The following is a 23134-nucleotide window of genomic DNA, read 5'->3' on the forward strand; positions in this document are numbered from 1 at the left end:
CTTCTAGAAAGACTGTTGGAGGAAGTGAAGGGTGGGCTTCCTGGTCTCTTTAGAGAGGCGTTGGGGGCGGAGTCTACAGAGGATCAACTGGTTTCCATCATTGTCCATCTGTGCTGCAGTGGAGGAGCAGGAAGAAGACAGCGGACGTATCTGTGAAGGTTCTGAGTAGAGCATCATTAGCCGGTGTCCGGGAGTCGAGGTGGTCTGGTGTGTCGGTGCCAGGATCATCTCCCAGAGGCAGCTGGAGGTCCCTGTACAAACCTCCCATAGAGAAACGCAGTGCGGACCTCCAGTGGAGGGCGGTGCATGGGGCCGTGGCTACGAACAGACATGTGGCACATATAGATCAACAGGAAGTCATTGTGGTTTTTGTCCCAGACCAGCTCCGGTTTGGCTCGCTGGTTTAGGATTTGTTTTTGATGACAAGTTTTTCATTTTTGGTCCCAGATACTCTGCAGTTCAGCGGTCTGTCTGTCTGGTTCATGTTTTACTGGGTCAAGATGAGCGTCTGGTTCACTAGAAGGAATAAAACGAAGGGAACCGGATCCGTAGATGAACTCGTGTTCAGAGGAGAACATGTTTATTATAAAACATGTTTATTATAAAAACATGTTTATTATAAAACATGTTTATTATAAAACATGTTTATTATAAAACATGTTTATTATAAAACATGTTTATTATAAAACATGTTTATTATAAAACATGTTTATTATAAAACGTTTATTATAAAACATGTTTATTATAAAACATGTTTATTATAAAACATGTTTATTATAAAACATGTTTATTATAAAAACATGTTTATTATAAAACATGTTTATTATAAAACATGTTTATTATAAAACATGTTTATTATAAAACATGTTTATTATAAAACATGTTTATTATAAAACATGTTTATTATAAAACATGTTTATTATAAAAACATGTTTATTATAAAACATGTTTATTATAAAACATGTTTATTATAAAACGTTTATTATAAAACATGTTTATTATAAAACATGTTTATTATAAAACATGTTTATTATAAAACATGTTTATTATAAAAACATGTTTATTATAAAACATGTTTATTATAAAACATGTTTATTATAAAATATGTTTATTATAAAACATGTTTATTATAAAACATGTTTATTATAAAACGTTTATTATAAAACATGTTTATTATAAAACATGTTTATTATAAAACATGTTTATTATAAAACATGTTTATTATAAAAACATGTTTATTATAAAACATGTTTATTATAAAACATGTTTATTATAAAACATGTTTATTATAAAACAGACGTGGACGAGATGAAGATGTTTTGTGTAGAAAAGCTGGTGAATCACTTTTTATTCTCAACTTCTGAAAACAACGAAAACATCTGTTTGTTTGTTTGTTTATTTATTATTGTGTTGTTGTTTTTTGAGGTGGAGGGTGTAAATACGTGATCAGGTGATTTATATACGATCAATCACTTTATGTTGGTTTATTGTAAATGAAGAATCGGACCAATAAAGGGTTGGTTAAAGGTCAAAGGTCAAAGGTCTCCTCCTCTCTCCTCCTCCTCCTCTCCTCCTCCTCTCCTCCTCCTCCTCTCCTCCTCCTCCTCTCCTCCTCCTCCTCCTCCTCTCCTCCTCCTCTCCTCCTCCTCTCCTCCTCTCTCCTCTCCTCCTCTCTCCTCCTCCTCTCCTCCTCCTCTCCTCCTCCTCCTCTCCTCCTCGTCTCCTCCTCTCCTCCTCTCTCCTCTCCTCTCCTCTCCTCCTCCTCCTCTCCTCCTCTCCTCCTCTCCTCCTCCTCTCTCCTCTCTCCTCCTCTCTCCTCTCCTCTCCTCTCCTCTCCTCCTCTCTCCTCTCCTCTCCTCTCCTCCTCTCCTCTCCTCCTCCTCCTCTCCTCCTCCTCTCCTCCTCTCCTCCTCTCCTCCTCTCCTCCTCTCCTCCTCCTCCTCCTCTCCTCCTCCTCCTCCTCTCCTCCTCCTCTCTCCTCCTCTCGTCTCCTGCAGATCTGCGTCTTTGTTCTTTGTTTAAACGGCGTGTCTCTGAGCGTCTCTGAGCGTCTCTGAGTTCAAAGCGACTCTGCTGACAGCTTTTCTTGTTTCTTTTTCCGACTGATTCTCTTATTTTCGTCTTTTCGTCTTTTTCTTCTCGGAGTTTGTGTGATTGTTCTTTCGGGTCACGTTGTGGATTTAAGATGATTTCAGTGATGAGCTGTTTAAATATTCTTATTTCCAGAACAAGGTGTTTTGAATGATGAGATATAATCATGTGACTGCTGCTTTCATCTCGAACCTCCTGTAAACACACAACGACGTTCCTGGAAGTCTTCAGATTAACGGAGCAGATTTATGAGTGTATCACATCATTTCATGTGTTTTAAGATGTTGGAGAAACGTAACTGTTCAGTTTAGAGTTTAAACGATGAGTCTTAACTGACAGGTAATTGATAAGTAAATTCATTATTTTGATAAACAGGGTTTTATATCATAAAGTGAGTTTTCATTAATCCTGAAATATTCTGAGGAGGAAAAGTTGTTTCAGCAAATAAACAGACTGAGTGAATAAATGATGACGTCATGAATCATGTGACTTAAACGTCACATGAAACTGAAACATTAAACTGTTTCTTCTTCTGCAGCGTTTAATGGCAGCAGCTGTTTATCTGCTGATGTTCACAGGTTCACTACATTTATACTGAACATTTTCTGGAAATTCATTTTCTGCATTTGGATGAAACTCGGCTGCTGTAAATTGAATATTTATCAGCTTGGACACAGTTTCCACAACTGAGACAATAACGATATATATATATATATATATATATAATCAGCAGTTTAATTGATGAGCTTGTTTCCATGTGCTGTGTGTGAAGCTGGAGGCTAACAGATCCAGGCTACATTAGCATTACTAGCATTACACACCAGGATCTCCAGGTGCATTGTGGGTGATGTAGGAGGCAGGAGTCTGATGTGGAGACAGAAATAAACTCAGATTGTCTTCAGAGTAGATTTAAGGTGAAACAGTGTTCAGTGAGCTGACAGCAGCTCAGCCTCTGACTGTGTTTAAATGTGAGTCTCTGCAGGTTTAGAGTGATAGATGCCATTACCCGGCCTCATGTGTACACGCTCACTGATCCGAACCGCCTCCAAATAAGTTTCCTCCCAACCTCTCCGGCACGCGGCGCAGAAGCACTTAAACCAAATTGACTTTACTGATGTGAATTATGAAGATACTGATATCATGCATAAAGTTATTTACCCCTCAGAAGAATTCAAATAGGTAATTCCCTCAGATCGCGATACGGGGAACTAATATGAATGCAAATAGGATTAGGCCTCTGCATTAGTGTCTGATAAACAATTTACAGGTCTGAGTGTTGAGCGGAGGATTCGCTGTGCGCTGCATGGGGAGCAGGGAGAGCGGGGGTTAACCCTCGATCTTCTGCTGTCATTAGCCTGTTAAAGCCTCACATCATGTCTGCAGCCGCTGCAGCTAAAGGCGCCAAATCCACCAGATTACTGCAGGTCATCACGCTCAATTTCATTTAAATCAATTCAGTTCACATCCGTCCTGAAGAACATTCTGAAATAAACAGCAGCTCGATACGATGCAAAGCAGGTAAACATCATCATTTATAAGTGACGCAGCAACAGAAATAAATATCTGCTCAGGTTTCATATTGAAGTGAAGCTGCTTCACCTCTGATCACTTCCAAACTGATCAATGCAGCAACGTTCGTTGGTATTTAACTAAAGAGGAAGATGTGACTGTATTCTGCACCAACATGCTCCTCTTCACTGCAGTGATGGTTGGTTACTGTGTTTAAGTTTAAAACCTATTCAGTCACATTCATAGTCAGAGTTTAATCTAACCCCTTTAAGTTATATTTCTATTCTTTGTCTCCTTCTGGCAGCGAGAGTAAATGCTCTGCTGTGATTGGCTGACAGGGAGGCGGCAGCTCTCGTGCACCCTGAATGACAGAAACACAGAGACGGCCGGTAGAAACCCACATGTTTAAATGTACATAGCTTTTGACTGCATACTGGGACAAATCCCAGTATGAAAATAAAAACCCCTGTATTTGTATTGGGGCCCACCGCTGTTGTTTCCAGTGGTTGTCATATTATCTGCAGTCTAACGTTGGAGAGCTGTATAAGGCTACTCCTCCTCCCTTTTTGTTGGATCCTTTAACATCTCATATTCCTCTAATTCAGCATCCACACCTTTATCATCACTTAACTATGTGAGTTTAGAATAGTTACTGTAGAGACTTCTACTACTAAAGTGCATTAATGATAGTCCTTCCACTATGACATTATTGTTGAACTGGTCTTACAGTTTATATTGATGTTGTTGTAGAAACGGTTATCTATATATATGTACATACATATCGTATGACTCATGTTCTGGATGTTCAAAAATCTTAAAGTTCCAGTTTTAACTTCTTTGGAAATAGTTCAAGCCATTCTCTGCTTCATTTAATTTAATGTTTAATTCCTCATCGTCAGCATTACTGTATGGACCATGCCCCTGCCTAACCTAACCTACTGGACTGATGCAGGCGTGGTTATGAGATACTGTGTTTTTGTATGTGTCCATAAAGGCACCAGAGGAATGTGGTTGTGTCAGCCAACCAGATTCAGAGCACCTGGACATTGTGCTCTCATAGGATAAAAGGTTAACTCAGTGCCTCTCTCACCTGGACTCAGCAGCTGCAGACTTTTGCCTTTGTTACAACACCTTACACCCTACTGCTCACACATTCACATTTACATCACTGACACACTCCACATTTGTAGTTATTACTTCAGTTGTTTACTTTATTACAAGAAATAACTTTAATTAACTTCCATCCATTGCGTCCACTCCCATATTTGTCACGGCCTAGGAGCCGGGTTATGACACTGACCTTTCGGGGAGGGTTTAGGGTACGTGTATATGTTATGACTTGCTGTTCCAGTGTGTGTAGTTCATGTGTCTGGACGTCTTCCCTGTTGTTAACTCCGTAGCCCCGGCGTATGTTCGCTGTGTGGTCTGTAGTCCATTTATGATTAACCTGATCTGAACAATGAGATTCTCAGCTTTCCTTGAACGGTGCCTTTACGACCATCGGGGCTGATTATGGTGAATACGATCACATGATACAGGAACAGAAGTTTGTTGAGCTTCAGTGGCCTCACTCGAATCTTCCATATATCAACAGATTAGGTTTCCTATTTTCCAATGATATATAATACATTGATATTTACTCTCAGAGATGATATTGACCAAAATATAAAGACAGCACCAAAAATTATATATTTATATATTACTCCATTGTCTAGCTACTAAAAAAATGACAATATGTAAATAAATGGCTGTAACTCACTGAGGAAGAGGAGCAACTTCACACGAAGCTCCAAAACACCTAAATACAACTTTTCATCTTGAAAAAACAAAAATACGCTGGTTGACTATGGAGTTTTTTTTCACTGGGCATTTTCTTCATTTAATATGTTTTGCTCACACAAAGATAATGCATGATGGTGACTTTACACTGCACCAGAGAGAAAGAGCAGGTTCCCCTGAATCATATGATGTATAACGCTCGATACTCACTGAGAGAATAAAACTATGTCCAGGCACTTCTTTGTCTATGTAGGTTTTAGAGGGTCAACAGAGTCATGTTCTTTCTGTTGTTGAAGCTGTCATCTACTCTATCTACTCACTTCCTCTTCGATGAGCTACAGGAACATGAATGTGACAGATATTTCACTTAAAACATCAAAAGTTGACTTCATGGTGGCACTTGAGGAAAAGTCAGAGGATCACCAGAGTCAGCAGGATTCATCCTCTGAGGAACATGAACATCTGAACAACATTTCATAACAATCTGACAGACATTACTGTCCACAGAGACACTAGCAGCTAAAATGAACCTTAAAAATAGAAAAATAAGACGATTATTAAAAATAATATAAGGATGAATTGACCCTGAGACAACCAATCAAACCCCACATCACTGTAAATAAGTGCTCACATGCTGTCACTGAGCTGCATGTAAAGCAGCACGGCAGCGTGTTGGAGCTGCTTGCTTTGCTTCTTTTTCTCAAGCTGAGCTTTCAGTAATTAACTAAGTTAAAGTATCAGGTAATAGGAACACAGAGAGAGTTGTAGGTTCTGTAGGTCTGTCCCTTCTTCTTCTTCTTCTTGTTCATGTTCCTTGACTCGCTCTGTGATTAGAGGTAGCTTTTACAGTGAATACGAGCTGTAGCAGGACATTTCATAAAGGGAGGATGAATCAAAAGAACACAGACACTTATTTTCAGCAGAGAACACAGTTTGAGGATCAGAAAGGTGTCCTATAGCCTGAAACATGTGAAATCTTTAAATCTGCCATTAAACAACTGTTTTAAATACAAAGTAAAAGTCTATTTTTTCAGTCTCCTTCGTCAGTGACACGTTACATGAACTGTAACTGATTCGACTTTATTGTTTCAGGTTTCCTCTCACACATCACACCGCTGACAAATCTTCATACGTGCTTTTCGGACGGCGTGTTCTGTATGTGGCGTTTAGGCACTTTGATGGTCCACATGGTGACTGTCAGCAGCACCAATTAAAGCTGCTGCTGCTGACAGTCAGAGCGTCCAAACAAACCTCACAGGGATCATTAAACACTGTACATCAAACATGTCCTCTCACTGAGGCTGATGACTTCACTGTACATCAAACATGCTGATGACTTCACCGCTCATTCAAACCTCTGATGTGGTTGTTAATTAAAGTCCTCATACGGCTCATTTTAGTTTCTGTACAGCTTCAGTTCAGCCACAAACATGTTAAAGTAAAATCAGGTGAAGATGTAATTTTAACAACTTAAAGATTTACAGACAAACAAGTTTCTTTAAAGAAGAAAACCTTTAAAACAAACAGCCATGCTAACAAGAGTTTAGTAATGTTTACCATGTTCACCATGTTAGTTTAGTGTGTTAGCATGCTAACATTAGCAGTAAACACAGAGAACAGCTGATGTCATCAGTTCTGCAAACAGAAGTTCTGGACAAACTAAACGTCGACCTGATGACTGATCAGATTTGATGGTGAAGTGCTGAAACTCTGTGACATCATCAGTGTTTCCACAGTAAGTTTCTGAAAGGAGGAAGAACAGAACTTTATCTTATGAATACACACCAAATCTGCAGTCCATATGTACATAAATGAGACCAAATGCTACTATTTACCCTTAACAAACTTATTTTAAGGAACTTAGCTGCATTAACATTGAAATCAAAACAAACATGCATATTATTAATAATCAACCAATAAAATGACCTTTGAAAAAAACAATGTTTTGAATAAATTATAAATTTATGAACAAGAATAAACATAAAATTACAGTACATCAACACATGAGGACTCCTGGTGACCAAAAATGTCAATATGTATTCAAGGAGAGGAAAATACATTAGCCTAGCGGTTGCAGGGGCCCTAAACACATGTGTAGTCCACGTATAGCAAAAAATAACCTTGGCTGTGTATGTGTATATGTACAGTATATGTATATAAGTGTGTATATGTACAGTATATGTGTATTTTATTCTTCAAATAAAATATGAGAGGGGTTGGATGTAATATTACTTGCCAGAGACGACATTCTTTTAGTGTATGCAGCTTGTAAACTTGACTCAAGCATTTGACCCACAATCTTTGAGCAGATATGAAGCCGTCGAACTTTAAGCTGAACAGAGAGACAGCTGAACCCTGCACTGATTCCATACTGCACAACACTTATTATAGACTGGAAAAACAATAACAGGATCGGCTTGTTTGCTCCAAATGACCTCAGTCTCCTAACAAAATAGATATGTTGTTGTACCTGCTACAGATATAATCTATATGTGCACTGCAGAATAATACAGCGTCCACATAGATGCCCAAATATTTACAGGAGGAACCTTGTTCAGTCTGTGTGTTATGACAGTAACTGGTGGAGGTCAGGTTAATAATAAGTGAATTCATTTCACACCACTCCACTAATCTATCTGTACAATACTGATGAATACGAGGATCATCTTCAGTGCCCAACAAAGACAACAGTGTGTGTATACAGTGTGTATTACAATGTATATGTGTGTGTGTGTCAGGGACAATAGTGAGAATAGAGGTGTATATAATTGTGTGTATAAGTGTGTATACTGTATATGTGTATATATACAGTATGTGTCTGTCAGGCACATAGTGACAGTGCAGGTATATATAATTGTGTTTATGTATGTATAGATTAGTGTGTTTCATGCACACATAGTGACAGTTCAGGTACAGTATATATAATTAGCTCTCCTGGGACTCCTGTCCTGAATAGTTTAAGGATGCTCGCAGCTCTGTGAGATGTTAAACTGCTGTTGATGTCTGTTGCCAGCTGAGGCCTAATTGTCCTCAACAGGCAGCCGCTTGTATGAAGATGAACGACACGTTGAGGGAGGCAGGCGGACATTTTGTTGAGTTGTAAACACTCTCTCATATGCTAATGCTGCGGCCTCAGAGCCGTGTGAGAGACGCGAGTGGAGATTGGAAGTGAGAGCTGGTGGTTTGTGTGGTGAGAGTTCACACTGAGACGGTTTGTACTGTTTGTGTTGGGACTATTCCTGGTTTATCACACTTGTTCCAGTCAAACTGAACACACAGAGCAGGCAGGAGAGGTCTGCTGATGCTCACAGCTTCATCTCATGAAACATCCTGACGGAGAATCAGGCTGAATGAGTTCATAGAAAACCTCCTCAGAGATAAACCTCCTCCCCTCTCAGCCCTCCATTGTAGACTGCATGAATGATGCTCAGAACAGACTTTAAATTAATTTGTATTATTCTCAAACATTCTGTAAAGTTAAAAAGTGCATCCACACAGAAGCATTAACATAATGCTGCCTGCTACCTGCAGCAGTAACACTGTATACCCATTTATCATTAATGATCAGTCTATAAACAGTTAATACACGGTTTATAATACAAACAGATATAAGTGTTTATTAATGTGTTAGTAGAAAAAAAACATCTCTTGTCAGATTTCATGAATTTTCATTTTTCACATTACTCCACTATGATCACCACAGCACATACACTGACACATTAATACAGTTTGTAAGTAGTAAAACAATGTTCAGGTCTTATTTTACCATGAAGACATCAGGAGAAATGTCACTGCTTCTACAATTCAGAGACATTTTTATTGACTTTCTTGACTCTGTAGGTGCAGAAACCAAATCAAGCACCAAATCATCTTATTATGAGTTTGACAGTTTTAACGTTTACAAATTCATGACATCAGGTATTATTTTATTGTACGTACATGTTTGTTCTTATGTTTGTTCTCCAGCCTTTCCAACCAGCTTCAGCCCCTCTAGTTGGACCTGTGGTGGGTCCAGAAGAAATGGCGTTGAGTCCAGAAGAAGAAGCAGCGGTGAGTCCAGAAGAAGAAACAGCAGTGAGTCCAGAAGAAGAAGCAGTGAGTCCAGAAGAAGAAACAGCAGTGAGTCCAGAAGAAGAAGCAGTGGTGAGTCCAGAAGAAGAAGCAGCGGTGAGTCCAGAAGAAGAAACAGTGGTGAGTCCAGAAGAAGAAACAGTGGTGAGTCCAGAAGAAGAAACAGCGGTGAGTCCAGAAGAAGAAACAGAGGTGAGTCCAGAAGAAGAAACAGCAGTGAGTCCAGAAGAAGAAGCAGCGGTGAGTCCAGAAGAAGAAACAGTGGTGAGTCCAGAAGAAGAAGCAGCAGTGAGTCCAGAAGAAACAGCAGTGAGTCCAGAAGAAGAAACAGCAGTGAGTCCAGAAGAAACAGCGGTGAGTCCAGAAGAAGAAGCGGTGAGTCCAGAAGAAGAAGCAGCGGTGAGTCCAGAAGAAGAAGCAGTGGTGAGTCCAGAAGAAGAAACAGTGGTGAGTCCAGAAGAAGCAGCGGTGAGTCCAGAAGAAGCAGTGGTGAGTCCAGAAGAAGCAGTGGTGAGTCCAGAAGAAGAAACAGTGGTGAGTCCAGAAGAAGAAACAGTGGTGAGTCCAGAAGAAGAAGCAGCGGTGAGTCCAGAAGAAGAAACAGTGGTGAGTCCAGAAGAAGCAGCGGTGAGTCCAGAAGAAGAAACAGCGGTGAGTCCAGAAGAAGAAGCAGTGAGTCCAGAAGAAGAAACAGTGGTGAGTCCAGAAGAAGAAACAGTGGTGAGTCCAGAAGAAGAAACAGCAGTGAGTCCAGAAGAAGAAGCAGCGGTGAGTCCAGAAGAAGAAACAGTGGTGAGTCCAGAAGAAGCACCGGTGAGTCCAGAAGAAGAAACAGCGGTGAGTCCAGAAGAAGAAACAGCGGTGAGTCCAGAAGAAGAAGCAGTGAGTCCAGAAGAAACAGCGGTGAGTCCAGAAGAAGAAGCGGTGAGTCCAGAAGAAACAGCGGTGAGTCCAGAAAAAGCAGCAGTGAGTCCAGAAGAAGAAGCGGTGTGTCCAGAAAAAGCAGCAGTGAGTCCAGAAGAAGAAGCGGTGTGTCCAGAAAAAGCAGCAGTGAGTCCAGAAGAAGAAACAGTGGTGAGTCCAGAAGAAGCAGCAGTGAGTCCAGAAGAAGAAGCAGCGGTGAGTCCAGAAGAAGAAACAGTGGTGAGTCCAGAAGAAGCAGTGAGTCCAGAAAAAGCAGCAGTGAGTCCAGAAGAAGAAACAGTGAGTCCAGAAGAAGAAACAGTGAGTCCAGAAGAAGAAGCGATGACTCCAGAAAAAGCAGCAGTGAGTCCAGAAGAAGAAGCAGCGGTGACTCCAGAAGAAGAAACAGAGGTGAGTCCAGAAGAAGCGGTGGTGACTCCAGAAGAAGAAACAGCGGTGAGTCCAGAAGAAGCGGTGGTGACTCCAGAAGAAGAAGCAGCGGTGAGTCCAGAAGAAACAGAAGCGCCTCAGAAACCAGAGCGACCTGCAGACCTGGTCGTGCCTGCTGGTCGTTGTGTGAACTCCAGCAGTGATGGAGCAGACATGACTGGCTGTGACCGGCTGTCTCTGAGGAGCGACTCTTTGTCTCTGACCAGCGAGCCCGCCGTCTCCAGGAGGGTGAGTGACAGAAACTCTTGATTTATATCTGATCAGTCTGCTGATGTTTGATGTTTAACGGAGGAAAACAACAAATGTTGTGCTGCAGGTTAAATGCTCCAGGATTTAAATCCATTCATGGGGTGAAATAAGTCTCTGCAAATGTTTTGCATTTGACCCTTGACTTAATCTTACCATCCTGACAGAGCTGATCTTTGAGTTTTATTGTGACAGTAAAAACTGGTTTATACACAGTTAGACAGGAGGACACGGTGCTGATACGGCTTTAATAAACTGTGAACTTATTTTCCCAATAGCGACTGAGCTAACGAGTTTGCCAGCTGATTGTTAGCCAATCATTATCATTCCATTAAAATGTTCCATCTTGCATGAGATCATATGACACACAATGACAGGACAAATTAACATCTGGTTGTTGATATTAACGTTCCAAAGAATCTGAAACTGAATCCAAGGGGTTAAAAAGGGAAAAAAAACATTCTTTACACATAAAAACAACATAACGATTTTCATAGAAAACATTTTTATTTAAGTCCAAATACTAAGCATTAAATTTTACTGAGATATTTCTTTCTGAAAAAATGATTCACACAACAAAAGAAAATGTATTTTATTTTCTGCTTTCTGCTGCTCCTGTTCTCCAACTCCAACAATAACTTCCTGTTTCAAACGTGATAAATGATACAAAGATAACATAAGGATAACATAAAAAGATAACACTTAGTCTGACACACACACATCTTTTCCTCCTTTTAGATTCAGTTTCACATCATTTAAACCACATACGTAAATAATATATTTACTGCAGAGTGATGGCACTCTTTCTATTCATGCTTATATGACAGAGTTAATAAAAATATTTTCTAATTTTCAGTAAAAATATGAGATGCAATCTATCACGTGTGTTTAACAGAATCACTGTCATACATGTGACATGATGTGTAAAATCTCACAGTAACCTCGGGTTACTGTTGGGGTTATTGTTACATTATTGTTAGGGTTATTGCTGGAGTTATTGTAAGGATTATTATTAGGGTTATTGTTACATTATTGTTAGGGTTATTGTTGGGGTTTCTGTGAGGGTTATTGTTAGGGTTATTGTTAGGGTTACTGTTAAGGTTTCTGTTAGGGTTACTGTTAGGGTTATTGTTACGGTTATTGTTGGGGTTACTGTTAAGGTTTCTGTTAGGGTTATTGTTAGGGTTATTGTTAGGGTTATTGTTGGGATTATTGTTGGGATTATTGTTAGGGTTACTGTTAAGGTTACTGTTAGGGTTATTGTTAGGGTTACTGTTAGGGTTATTGTTAGGGTTACTGTTAGGGTTATTGTTACGGTTATTGTTGGGGTTATTGTTGAGATTGTTGGTAGGGTTATTGTTGGGGTTACTGTTAAGGTTTCTGTTAGGGTTATTGTTACAGTTATTGTTGGGGTTATTGTTGGGGTTACTGTTAGGGTTACTGTTAGGGTTATTGTTACAGTTATTGTTGGGGTTATTGTTAGGGTTATTGTTAGGGTTACTGTTAAGGTTACTGTTGGGATTATTGTTACGGTTATTGTTGGGATTATTGTTGGGATTATTGTTAGGGTTACTGTTAGGGTTATTGTTACGGTTATTGTTGGGATTATTGTTAGGGTTACTGTTAGGGTTACTGTTAGGGTTATTGTTAGGGTTACTGTTAAGGTTTCTGTTAGGGTTATTGTTGGGGTTATTGTTAGGGTTATTGTTGGGGTTATTGTTAGGGTTATTGTTAGGGTTACTGTTAGGGTTATTGTTGGGGTTATTGTTAGGGTTACTGTTAGGGTTATTGTTAGGGTTATTGTTGGGGTTATTGTTAGGGTTACTGTTAGGGTTATTGTTAGGGTTATTGTTGGGGTTATTGTTGGGATTATTGTTGGGATTATTGTTAGGGTTACTGTTAGGGTTATTGTTACGGTTATTGTTGGGATTATTGTTGGGGTTATTGTTAGGGTTACTGTTAGGGTTATTGTTGGGGTTATTGTTGGGGTTATTGTTAAGGTTTCTGTTAGGGTTATTGTTAGGGTTATTGTTAGGGTTATTGTTGGGGTTATTGTTAGGGTTATTGTTAGGGTTATTGTTAGGGTTATTGTTAGGGTTATTGTTAGGGTTACTGTTAGGGTTATTGTTGGGGTTACTGTTAGGGTTACTGTTAGGGTTATTGTTGGGGTTATTGTTAGGGTTACTGTTAGGGTTATTGTTGGGGTTACTGTTAGGGTTACTGTTAGGGTTATTGTTGAGATTGTTGTTAGGGTTATTGTTAGGGTTATTGTTAGGGTTATTGTTGAGATTGTTGTTAGGGTTATTGTTAGGGTTATTGTTGAGATTGTTGTTAGGGTTACTGTTAGGGTTATTGTTAGGGTTATTGTTGAGATTGTTGTTAGGGTTATTGTTAGGGTTATTGTTAGGGTTATTGTTGAGATTGTTGTTAGGGTTATTGTTAGGGTTATTGTTAGGGTTATTGTTGAGATTGTTGTTAGGGTTATTGTTGGGGTTACTGTTAGGGTTATTGTTAGGGTTATTGTTGAGATTGTTGTTAGGGTTACTGTTAGGGTTATTGTTGGGATTATTGTTAGGGTTACTGTTAGGGTTATTGTTAGGGTTATTGTTGAGATTGTTGTTAGGGTTATTGTTGGGGTTATTGTTGGGGTTACTGTTAGGGTTACTTGTAGAGTTGTAGATCTTAGTAAACAGAAATGTTGGTGACATGTTCAGACATCCATCCAACCTGCTTCTCATCTGTGTGACTCAATCTCAGGTGTGAAAAATGTTCAAATCCAAGAAAATATGTGAAATCAGTGAAGCTCGTCTAAAAATAATAACAGAATAAAGAGGTAGCGACCTCCATCTTGTCCCAATGAACTAAACATCACTGATACTCCCCTCTGAACAAAACATTCATGTTCCTGTGCAGAGTCTCATCTTCAGACACAAAGCGGCTGCTGGTGGCAGGTCACTCGGGGGAATATGAGTGGTGAATGAGCGGTGAAGCCGCAGCGTAATCATAATTCTCTTGACCTCTCATGACCTTGGTGGGGCTCCGACACTGTGGGCCACGCTACAGAGCAGTGGCTCCTTTCACAGCGACGCCTCGTCTAAAATGGCTTTTTCATTTTAAACAATCACACGGTGGCGGCACTGAATGGATGCCAGATTACATAAAAGTGCTTTTTCTCCAAAACGCCACAGAACAAACCGGCTCCACTCTCATTAAATGTTCCTCCAACTAAAAGTCTGATCTGAATGCATCCAACAAAAATCTCAATTAATATGTTAATGAGCTCAGGATTCCTCATTACTTACTTTAACACACAGCCGGCAGCACCAAACCTTGTATGAGAGGGTTTGTTCAGTGTTGATGTTCCCTTGTCATTTTAACACTTACAAATTTTTTTAGGAGGTTTTGACCATATCCCATGGCCTTCTTCAGCAACTTGTTCTGGTCAGTAGCAGGTGATCATAGATGGAGGTGGGATACAGTTAAAAGCTGTGGAAAAAGCTTGTGAACTTTGAGTTTTGCATATTTGTATTTATATCAGTTATGTTCTTTCAATTTCAAGAATGAATCTTTAGTTTCTTTTAAAAAATGACAACCTTTCTTTCAAACCTTAAACATGTTTATAGACATAGAAAGACTAGACTTAATAATGATTTATTTCTGATTTTCTCATTAAAAAAGTTAACTAGTTAAAACTTTTAAAACATCATCTCCTCTTTCTTCATGTGAAAGAATCTAAGTATTGTTGATTTCTAAAGTTTTCCTGCTGGACACCAGATATCTCCTGCTTCACTTTAAAGTCCATTATCAGTGTTTGTGCACTTGACACATCACACTTGTGTGAGTTGCATATTGGACCATGATTGACTCCAAACTAGTTGTGATGTCATAAATCCTGCAGGTACATCCAGATGTTAAACTGAGAATGGACATGCCTGCATCGGCATTGTGTTTGTTCACCTGAAGCTCTGATTTTTTTCAAATATTTTAAATCCTATATTGTTTACAGCGTGCAGTCTTCTGTGCTGCTTTTCTCGGTGCATTTCTACGTTTCTTGGCTCGCTGTGACCATCAACTGTTTTAAATCTCATCTCAAAGCCATTTTTTCTCAAAAGCACTCTGTTGATGCTTCTTCTCTCTGATTTCCTTTGTTCTTACTTTTTAAAAAACGTTACTCATCTTTTACTGAAATATTCATTCATGTGATTTTTATTTGTAACTGTGAAGCACTTTGTAACCCAGGACTGGAAAGGTGCTGTGAAATAAAGTTTTTGTTGATCAGTTGAATGACGCTTGCAAGCTCGTGCATAATACGAACAGAACATTAACTCTCATTAACACATCACTCTATAGCTATCCTTGTAACTACATTAGAAAATATTCATATGAATCATTTTTCCAGCTGTCACTGGGGGGTTTGGAAGGTGCTGCTAATAATAATATATATGATAGTCAGTTGAGAACTTGTTGTGCTCAAAGCATCAAAATAAAGTTTGAAAAAGTCAGAATTGATGAGCCATTCCAGAATCAATAATCAGTTATTCAGAATAATCCACAGACGTCACTGTGGTCTGTTTTTATTTTCCTCTGAAGGTAAAATATCTTTTCCTCATATGTAGATAAGAAGAATTGTGGCACACGTGGATTTAACGGGTCATTTGTAGAGTGTACTGCAGGTGTGTAAATTTAAACTACACACAGAATAATAAACAGAAATGGGAGACGAGCAGCAGCTTCATCACAGTGGGATTAAAGAGTCAGGAGTCCTTTTAAGTAATAAAGCTTAGTCATGTCTGAGTGAAGCACACTTCATCAAAGTCTTTAATACGTTTCTCTCCATCTCACCGGACTGTTTAGGAACATTTCATTTTCAGACGGACTCAGTGAGTCGTGACCGCAGGGCTGCAGTTTGATTTGAGAAGAGTAATTAAAGGGGAAGTCTCGCCCTCCTGGGTTTCTGCCTCATTGTAATAATGAATCATTTATGGCTTCAGGGCTCCCGTCTTAATGCCCCCACAGTCAGCTGACAGACTAAAGACACTTCACTCATACAACATAAAAACATCATAAACATCAATCTTACATCATACTACAGTAAAAACAACAACTATGAATAGTTGTTGTTTATACTGTAGTATGTATATATATATATATATATGTGTGTGTGTGTGTGTGTGTGTGTATACATATATATATATATGTATAACATCTGTAACACTAATTTATTTTACAGTGAATATTGTTGTTTGCTTTTATATTAATATTATTATACTAATACACACATATATATATATATACAGTGTGTACATACATATAAATGTAATGGATAAACAGCTGAAAAGTCCACATTCTGCTGCTGTAGAAGTTTACAAATACAAACTTGACCAAAAAATCTGTTCCAATGAATGAATTAAAATTAATTCAACATGATGGATGTCGATGAGTTCATCTGACAGCTGTGAGACTGATGTATTATAATTTAGTTATTGTATAATGTCACCTCTTGACTTTCTTTTGTTTCTCATTTTATTTTTATTTATTTCATTCACAGTTTTGTGCTTCTTATCCTGTCTATGTAATGTCTGAATTAACCCCCGGGGATCGATATGTATACTCTTATCTTTTCTTTTCTTATCTTATCTCATGTTTTCCTGTAGTTTCATCTTCAGAAATGCCTTTCTTCTCATTAATGTTGCTAATAACCTAAATCAAAAGAGCTGAGAGCACTGTGACAGATGAGACGTTTATCACGTTGATTAGATGATCAAGAGTTTGTCTTCTGATAAAACAAATACTTTGGGGACGTGACTCAGATTATTCAGTCTAATAAAACTCTTCTTCTCTTTGTTCAAACTGAAAGTTGCAAAGATGAACAATTACCAGGATTTTTTTATTTTCTCTTGATCTTCTTGTTTCATTCTGTGAAAGCTGCAAACAAAAGAGATTGAGAGAAAATATAAAAAACAATAGACTTGAAAAGGTTAATTCAACCAAAAATGAAAAGTCCTTCCCTGTGTGTCCTCCTCCTTCCTCTGACTGGACTTTTAAACTCATTTATCTCTCAGCTCTGATCACTGCTCGCCCACTCTGCAGGATTTCACCGCTCACCAGTTTGATGGAGCAGCTTGTAAACGCAACCAATTAGGACGGACAATTGGCATACAAAAGGGCCGTTGCTGAATGGGAATGATAGGCTGGAGGCTTTCCTCCCGCCTCTGAAGCTGTCAGAGGATCTGAGGAGAGGAAGAGGAGGGTGATGAGGGGGAGGAGGAGGAGGTAAAGCCAAGCGGCTGTGTTTTGACAGGGTGAATAGATGGAGGAGTGGAAATGGCTTTTGTTATGTTAAAGGGGAGAAACAGGAGCCCATTCACGCCTCTCAGCACAGAATGAGTTGGTTTTACGATGTGGTTGGCTTCTCGTGGAGCGCTGAAAGGTTTCAGGATGGAGAGCTTCTTTCACTCTTCCTACAATAGAAATAAAATATTGTTTGGAAAGTTCACTGGACTTGAACTGCTCAAATTTCAATAAAAACTGGGGAAATGGGGCTGTTATATAACATTTGACCAGTAGTGTACATGCAATCACAAATCAATATATTTTTATACATTACATACATATACACACACATACATGCAAAAGGTAGTTACTAAAATACCACAGTTAGAAACAGCACAATAACATAAAGGTTCCTGAAAAAGGTGCCCGCTGAAGCTACAGCTGATTGTACTTTTTACAACACATCCTGTTTGACATCAAACAATAAAAACAAAAATAACTTACATATCCTGCATGCAAATGTTCCTTAAGAATCATTTTAGATCTGTTCAGTAAACATTCTAAGTGCTCCAGATGTTTTAAGTTCCTCACCACAGCTGCTCCATAAATTAACCCGTTTGTGTTACATGGGATGGAGCAGGTGAACCCAAATGTGGGCACTCAATGGCAAGGAGACAGGGACACAATAGAAATAAGGTATTTATACAAAGGCTGGGGAAAGGTTAGAGTAAGGGTACCTGGGGCTGGTAGCTGGGAACCTGGGGCTGGTAGCTGGGAACCTGGGGCTGAGACTGGGGCTGGTAGCTGTGAACCTGGGGCTGAGGCTCGGGATGGTAGCTGGGACTGAGGCTCAGGCTGGTAGCTGGGAACCTGGGGCTGAGGCTCAGGATGGTAGCTGGGAACCTGGGGCTGAGGCTCAGGATGGTAGCTGGGAACCTGGGGCTGAGGCTCAGGATGGTAGCTGGGGCTGAGGCTCAGGATGGTAGCTAGGAACCTGGGGCTGAGACTGGGGCAGGTAGCTGGGAACCTGGGGCTTAGGCTCGGGTTGGTAGCTGGGAACCTGGGGCTGGGTCTCGGGCTGGTAGCTGGGAACCTGGGGCTGAGACTGGAGCTGGTAGCTGGGAACCTGGAGCTGAGGCTCAGGATGGTAGCTGGGAACCTGGGGCTGAGGCTCGGGTTGGCAGCTGGGAACCTGGGGCTGAGACTGGGGCTGGTAGCTGGGAACCTGGGGCTGGTAGCTGGGGCTGGTAGCTGGGAACCTGGGGCTGAGGCTCGGGTTGGCAGCTGGGAACCTGGGGCTGAGGCTCAGGATGGTAGCTGGGAACCTGGGGCTGAGACTGGGGATGGTAGCTGGGAACCTGGGGCTGAGACTCAGGTTGGTAGCTGGGTACCTGGGGCTGGTAGCTGGGAACCTGGGGCTGAGACTGGGGCTGGTAGCTGGGAACCTGGGGCTGAGACTGGGGTTGGCAGCTGGGAACCTGGGGCTGGGGCTCGGGCTGGTAGCTGGGAACCTGGGGCTGGGGCTCGGGCTGGTAGCTGGGAACCTGGGGCTGAGACTGGCACTGGTAGCTGGGAACCTGGGGCTGAGACTCAGGATGGTAGCTAGGAACCTGGGGCTGAGACTGGGGCTGGTAGCTGGGAACCTGGGGCTTAGGCTCAGGATGGTAGCTGGGAACCTGGGGCTGAGGCTCAGGCTGGTAGCTGGGAACTTCAAAGATATTAATAGGTAGTCTAACCAAAAACACTGGATCTGGTGGCTGTAATAATTTGGAATCACAGCATGGGGCCAGGTCTACATTGTTGTGTTTTTTTGTGCTTAGATGGCTTACACTGGCTGAGACTAATGTGGCCTTCACAGTCCACCTCACCTATCGTGACATGAGCAAATCAAATCAAAGAAGCTTACTGCTATTTCTACCCTAACCCTAACCCCATGTGGCTGGTCCCAGGTAACATTGATCAATGGACTAAGAATACACAAAGGCCAGATGAACTGCCTGGAGCAGGTGAGACTGGGACCTTGCATTGACCAGTATCTCCTGAGAGAAGGGTCAAGTCAGTTGAGTGAACCTCAGCAGCAGGACACAACCCACAGTCTGCCAAGCATCAATACCCCAGTTGTAGAGGAGGGTAAGTTATCCACAACATCTTAGAACCTGGAACATCTCCACATACATGTGATGGAGAAGAAGATCCAAGGATACAGGTCACATGTGAAGCGGCCAAGAAGAAAGAAGAAGGCAAGGCAAGGACAGAGTCAGCTCCAGGACCAAATGGAGTTCCCTACTGGCTGTATAAGAATGCTCCAGATGTCCTGAGGTTTCTGTGGAGGCTACTGAAGGTGATGTGGAGGAAGAAAAACATCCCAGAAGCATGGCAAAGAGTATTAATCCCCGAAGAGAAGAATGCATCGAGTATCGATCAATTCGGCAAATAAACCTTGTGAATGTTGAAGGGAAAATTTTCTTCAGCATTGATGCACAAAGGTTTGGCAATCTACCTGAAAAACAACAACTTGGTTGAAACCTTGGTATCAGGTTTCTCAGGATGCTCAGAACATTTAACCATGATATGGCATCAGATTCAGGCTGCATGTTAAATTCCTCAGCCTGGCCAATGATTTTGGATCCATCCCACATACTATCCTCTGGACAGCCTTTTGAGTTTTTCTGTGTTCCACTGACCATCACAAAACTGGAGAGAAACTATTTTCAAGATCTGCAGTTTTGCCTCACAACATCAGAGTACACCAAATCTTGGCAACTCCTTGGTATAGGAATGATGGCAGGATGCACCATCTCCCCACTAGCCTTTACCGTGGTCATGGAACTGATTATCAGAGGATCCAAATGAGTGGTCGGAGGAGAACCTCTGCAGTCTGGACAATGACTATCTCCCATCCACACCTATATGGAGGACATGACCACTCTGACCACAACCATCACATGTACAAAGCGACTCCTGGAAAAACTTCATTCCAACATAACATGGGCAACCCTACAGTACATACTCACCAGCTGCAAGACCAGCCTCACCCAAGGACGCTACACCTGGAGGCACAACCAGGTCATTCGCAACTGGCACTAGTGCTGAAAGAAAGGAAGACTAACAACAATGCTCTCTCTCCCCCAACCCCTGGCTTCTCAAACTCCATGACCTTTGTACCAGCAGGAATGGTACCAAATAGGCAAGTGCATGAAAAGAATCAAGCCTACTGGATACAGCGCAGGATTGGAAGATAAAGATCCTGTGGTCAGCCTCACAAAAGGCCCTGTTCATCATAGAACTGACGGTGCCACGGGAGGATGCAGTTGGTGAAGCATATGAACGCAAAAAGCTGAAGTACTCCGATCTAGCAACTGAAGCAGAATAAAAGGGCTGGAAAACACAGGTGCTCCCTGTGGGGGTCGGCTGCAGGGGTTTCGTGGCTATGTCAACCACCAGGCTGCTGAAAGGGATAGGAGTCTGAAGACAGGCCCTCTGACAGGCTATCAAATCGCTGGCAGAGGCTGCCGAGTGAAACAGCAACTGGCTCTGGCTGAAAAGAAAGGCAAGAACTGGGTGGCAACATGTCCATCAGCCAGCAGGAGAGGCAGAAGTGGGGGGCTGTGCACCTGGGACACTAGGTATCACTGATGAGCCCTCTGGAGGTGTCGTGGGCCTATCAACCAAGGAAGGAGGCTGCCCACCAGATGACCCCAGTGAAGTTTCTACCCCTGCTCCTACTGCTGGTTATGAAGAAGAAACCTGGACTCGACTGATCCTCCTGAAGTTCTGTTGCTGCTGGTTATGATTTGGGGGGCCTGTAAACACCCGATGACCCCAGTGATCGACAATTACAATATAGGATTGTAAAACGAATCCAATGTTATCTATTCATATTTAAAGATTAATTTACATACTAAAAACTTGAGGTAATTATTTTTAGTGATAGCCGGTAATAATATTTCTCTCGTTTATGTGCTACTGGCAAAAAGTTAATTTTGGACCCTACGCTGGATCCTACATTTCCCATAATGCAGATATCCCAGCCCAGTCTGATGACATCATATGACATCGTCAGGGTTATTTTCTCCTCCAGAGCCTCAGATGACATCATACATGTTGTAAACGTCAGTTTTCTGACTGACGTGTAAAATTCCTTCAATGTTTTTGTTTTTGTCTTTTAAAAACAAAAATTAGTTTTGGAGCAAATTAAAATGTTGATGCTGAAAATGATCAAAACTCCCTGAAGTGACCACTAATCAATAATCAAAATCAAACTTAAACCAAACGTCCATGAAAGACATCTGTTAAACTTTGTGTCTTCTTGAAGCTTATATATCAAACATAGAAGAAATAAATCTTGCTCCTGCTGTCTCTCTGATGAAACACCACAGACCCTCCAGGTGCATGCTGGTCCTTTATAAAACAAATATAATGTTAGTTAAATTAACTAAATATGTTAAACAAGAAAATAATGAAACTAAATCTAAATAAAGTGAATATCCTGAGTGATCATACACTAATAATTATTAATAAAACAACAAACTAATAAAACACATTTAAAATCATATAATTACTCATTATAATTATAATTATAATTATAATTAATGCTTTAATTCCCAGTTATTATTGAGTGATTTATGTTGTAGTCATGGTTCATCAGTTCCTCACAAGCTGATAATAATTTATCATCGTTATCACTATTATTTATTCTTCATGTCTTTTCTTACGTTTCGTTCACCTACAGTTGAACTCCTTCAGTTTATTAATGATGTGAGATTAATAATGAGGGAGGTTCCTCTGAGATTCATGCGTCTGTCCGCCTCACACAGCGAGGACGTGTCCATCATAACACCGGGAGTTTCCACCGCACCGCGTCCTGCTGAGACATCATTACCCATAAAGCCTCAGTCTTTGTTGTCACCTGATGAGGATGATGAGCTTCTCACAAGAAACTCTGAACACATTGTTGATTAAGTACAAATAAAATAAAATATAAACCCAAAACAAACTTAACATCATCGTCCTGCTGCCAGATGTTTGTGTCAGTAGTGAACAGCTGCTCGGTGTCTCTCTGCAGTGTAACATCAGCTACTGTTGGCTGTAATATTCTCTCCTGTAATATCTCTGACGGTCACATGACGCCTCTCATATCAGTCATTGAGCGATTTGCTTTAGAAGATGTTTTTTAACTTCATGTTGAAGCTTCCCTCTTTATTTCTGTCAGCTGCTCTGATGAATTCATGTTTTCTAACAGTTTCAGCTCCTCTAATAAGATGCTGACGCTGATAAATATGTCTGCTGATTTATGATCTTCTTTTCACTGTTTGGGAACATTTCTGTGAATGAAAGTCACCCGCAGACCTCTTAAATAAGTCCTCATCACTTCATCAGGAGTCTTCAGACCTGTTTTGGTCCTGCTGCACTTTTTATTTTCTCCTGTTGAGTAAAATCACAGAGATTTGAAGAGGCTTGACGACGACTCAGACAGGAAACATGAAACAGATTTATTCATGTATCGGCTGCTGGAAATGAAAAAAATAAACCAGACAATGGAACAGTGCTCATTAACCAGAGAGAAGACAGTAAATAAAGATGTCAGGTGGAGAGATGAAAGCACAGAGTCCTCTGAAGTGTGCTTTAGTTGGCCTTTGAGAAGTCTAGCAGTCTTTTAGGGATTGAATGGATCCGTTATATTTTATCACTCCTTCAGGGAGTTTCACTCTCAGTCTGCAGAAATCTTATATCATCACTCACTGTACAAACAATTACACAACATAGATAATTATTCCTTTATGTCCTCACAGACGTACGATTCAGTCAGAGC

At 40.7% G+C, this 23134-nt stretch overlaps 1 protein-coding gene across 1 annotated transcript in view; it reads left to right on the forward strand.

Moving 5' to 3' along the window:
* Positions 1 to 10164: 10164 nt before the first annotated feature.
* Positions 10165 to 23134, forward strand: part of LOC121897234 (ankyrin repeat domain-containing protein SOWAHC) — a gene marked incomplete at its 5' end in the record, with an annotated part of 48218 nt that continues 35248 nt past the window's right edge. The window contains one exon of the mRNA XM_042411626.1: positions 10165 to 11031. Within this exon, the coding sequence (XP_042267560.1) occupies positions 10165 to 11031 (867 nt within the window). The remainder of the gene's footprint in view (positions 11032 to 23134) is intronic.

The sequence above is a fragment of the Thunnus maccoyii genome, chromosome 5 (genome assembly GCF_910596095.1).
Source record: "Thunnus maccoyii chromosome 5, fThuMac1.1, whole genome shotgun sequence".
Lineage (NCBI taxonomy): Eukaryota > Metazoa > Chordata > Actinopteri > Scombriformes > Scombridae > Thunnus > Thunnus maccoyii.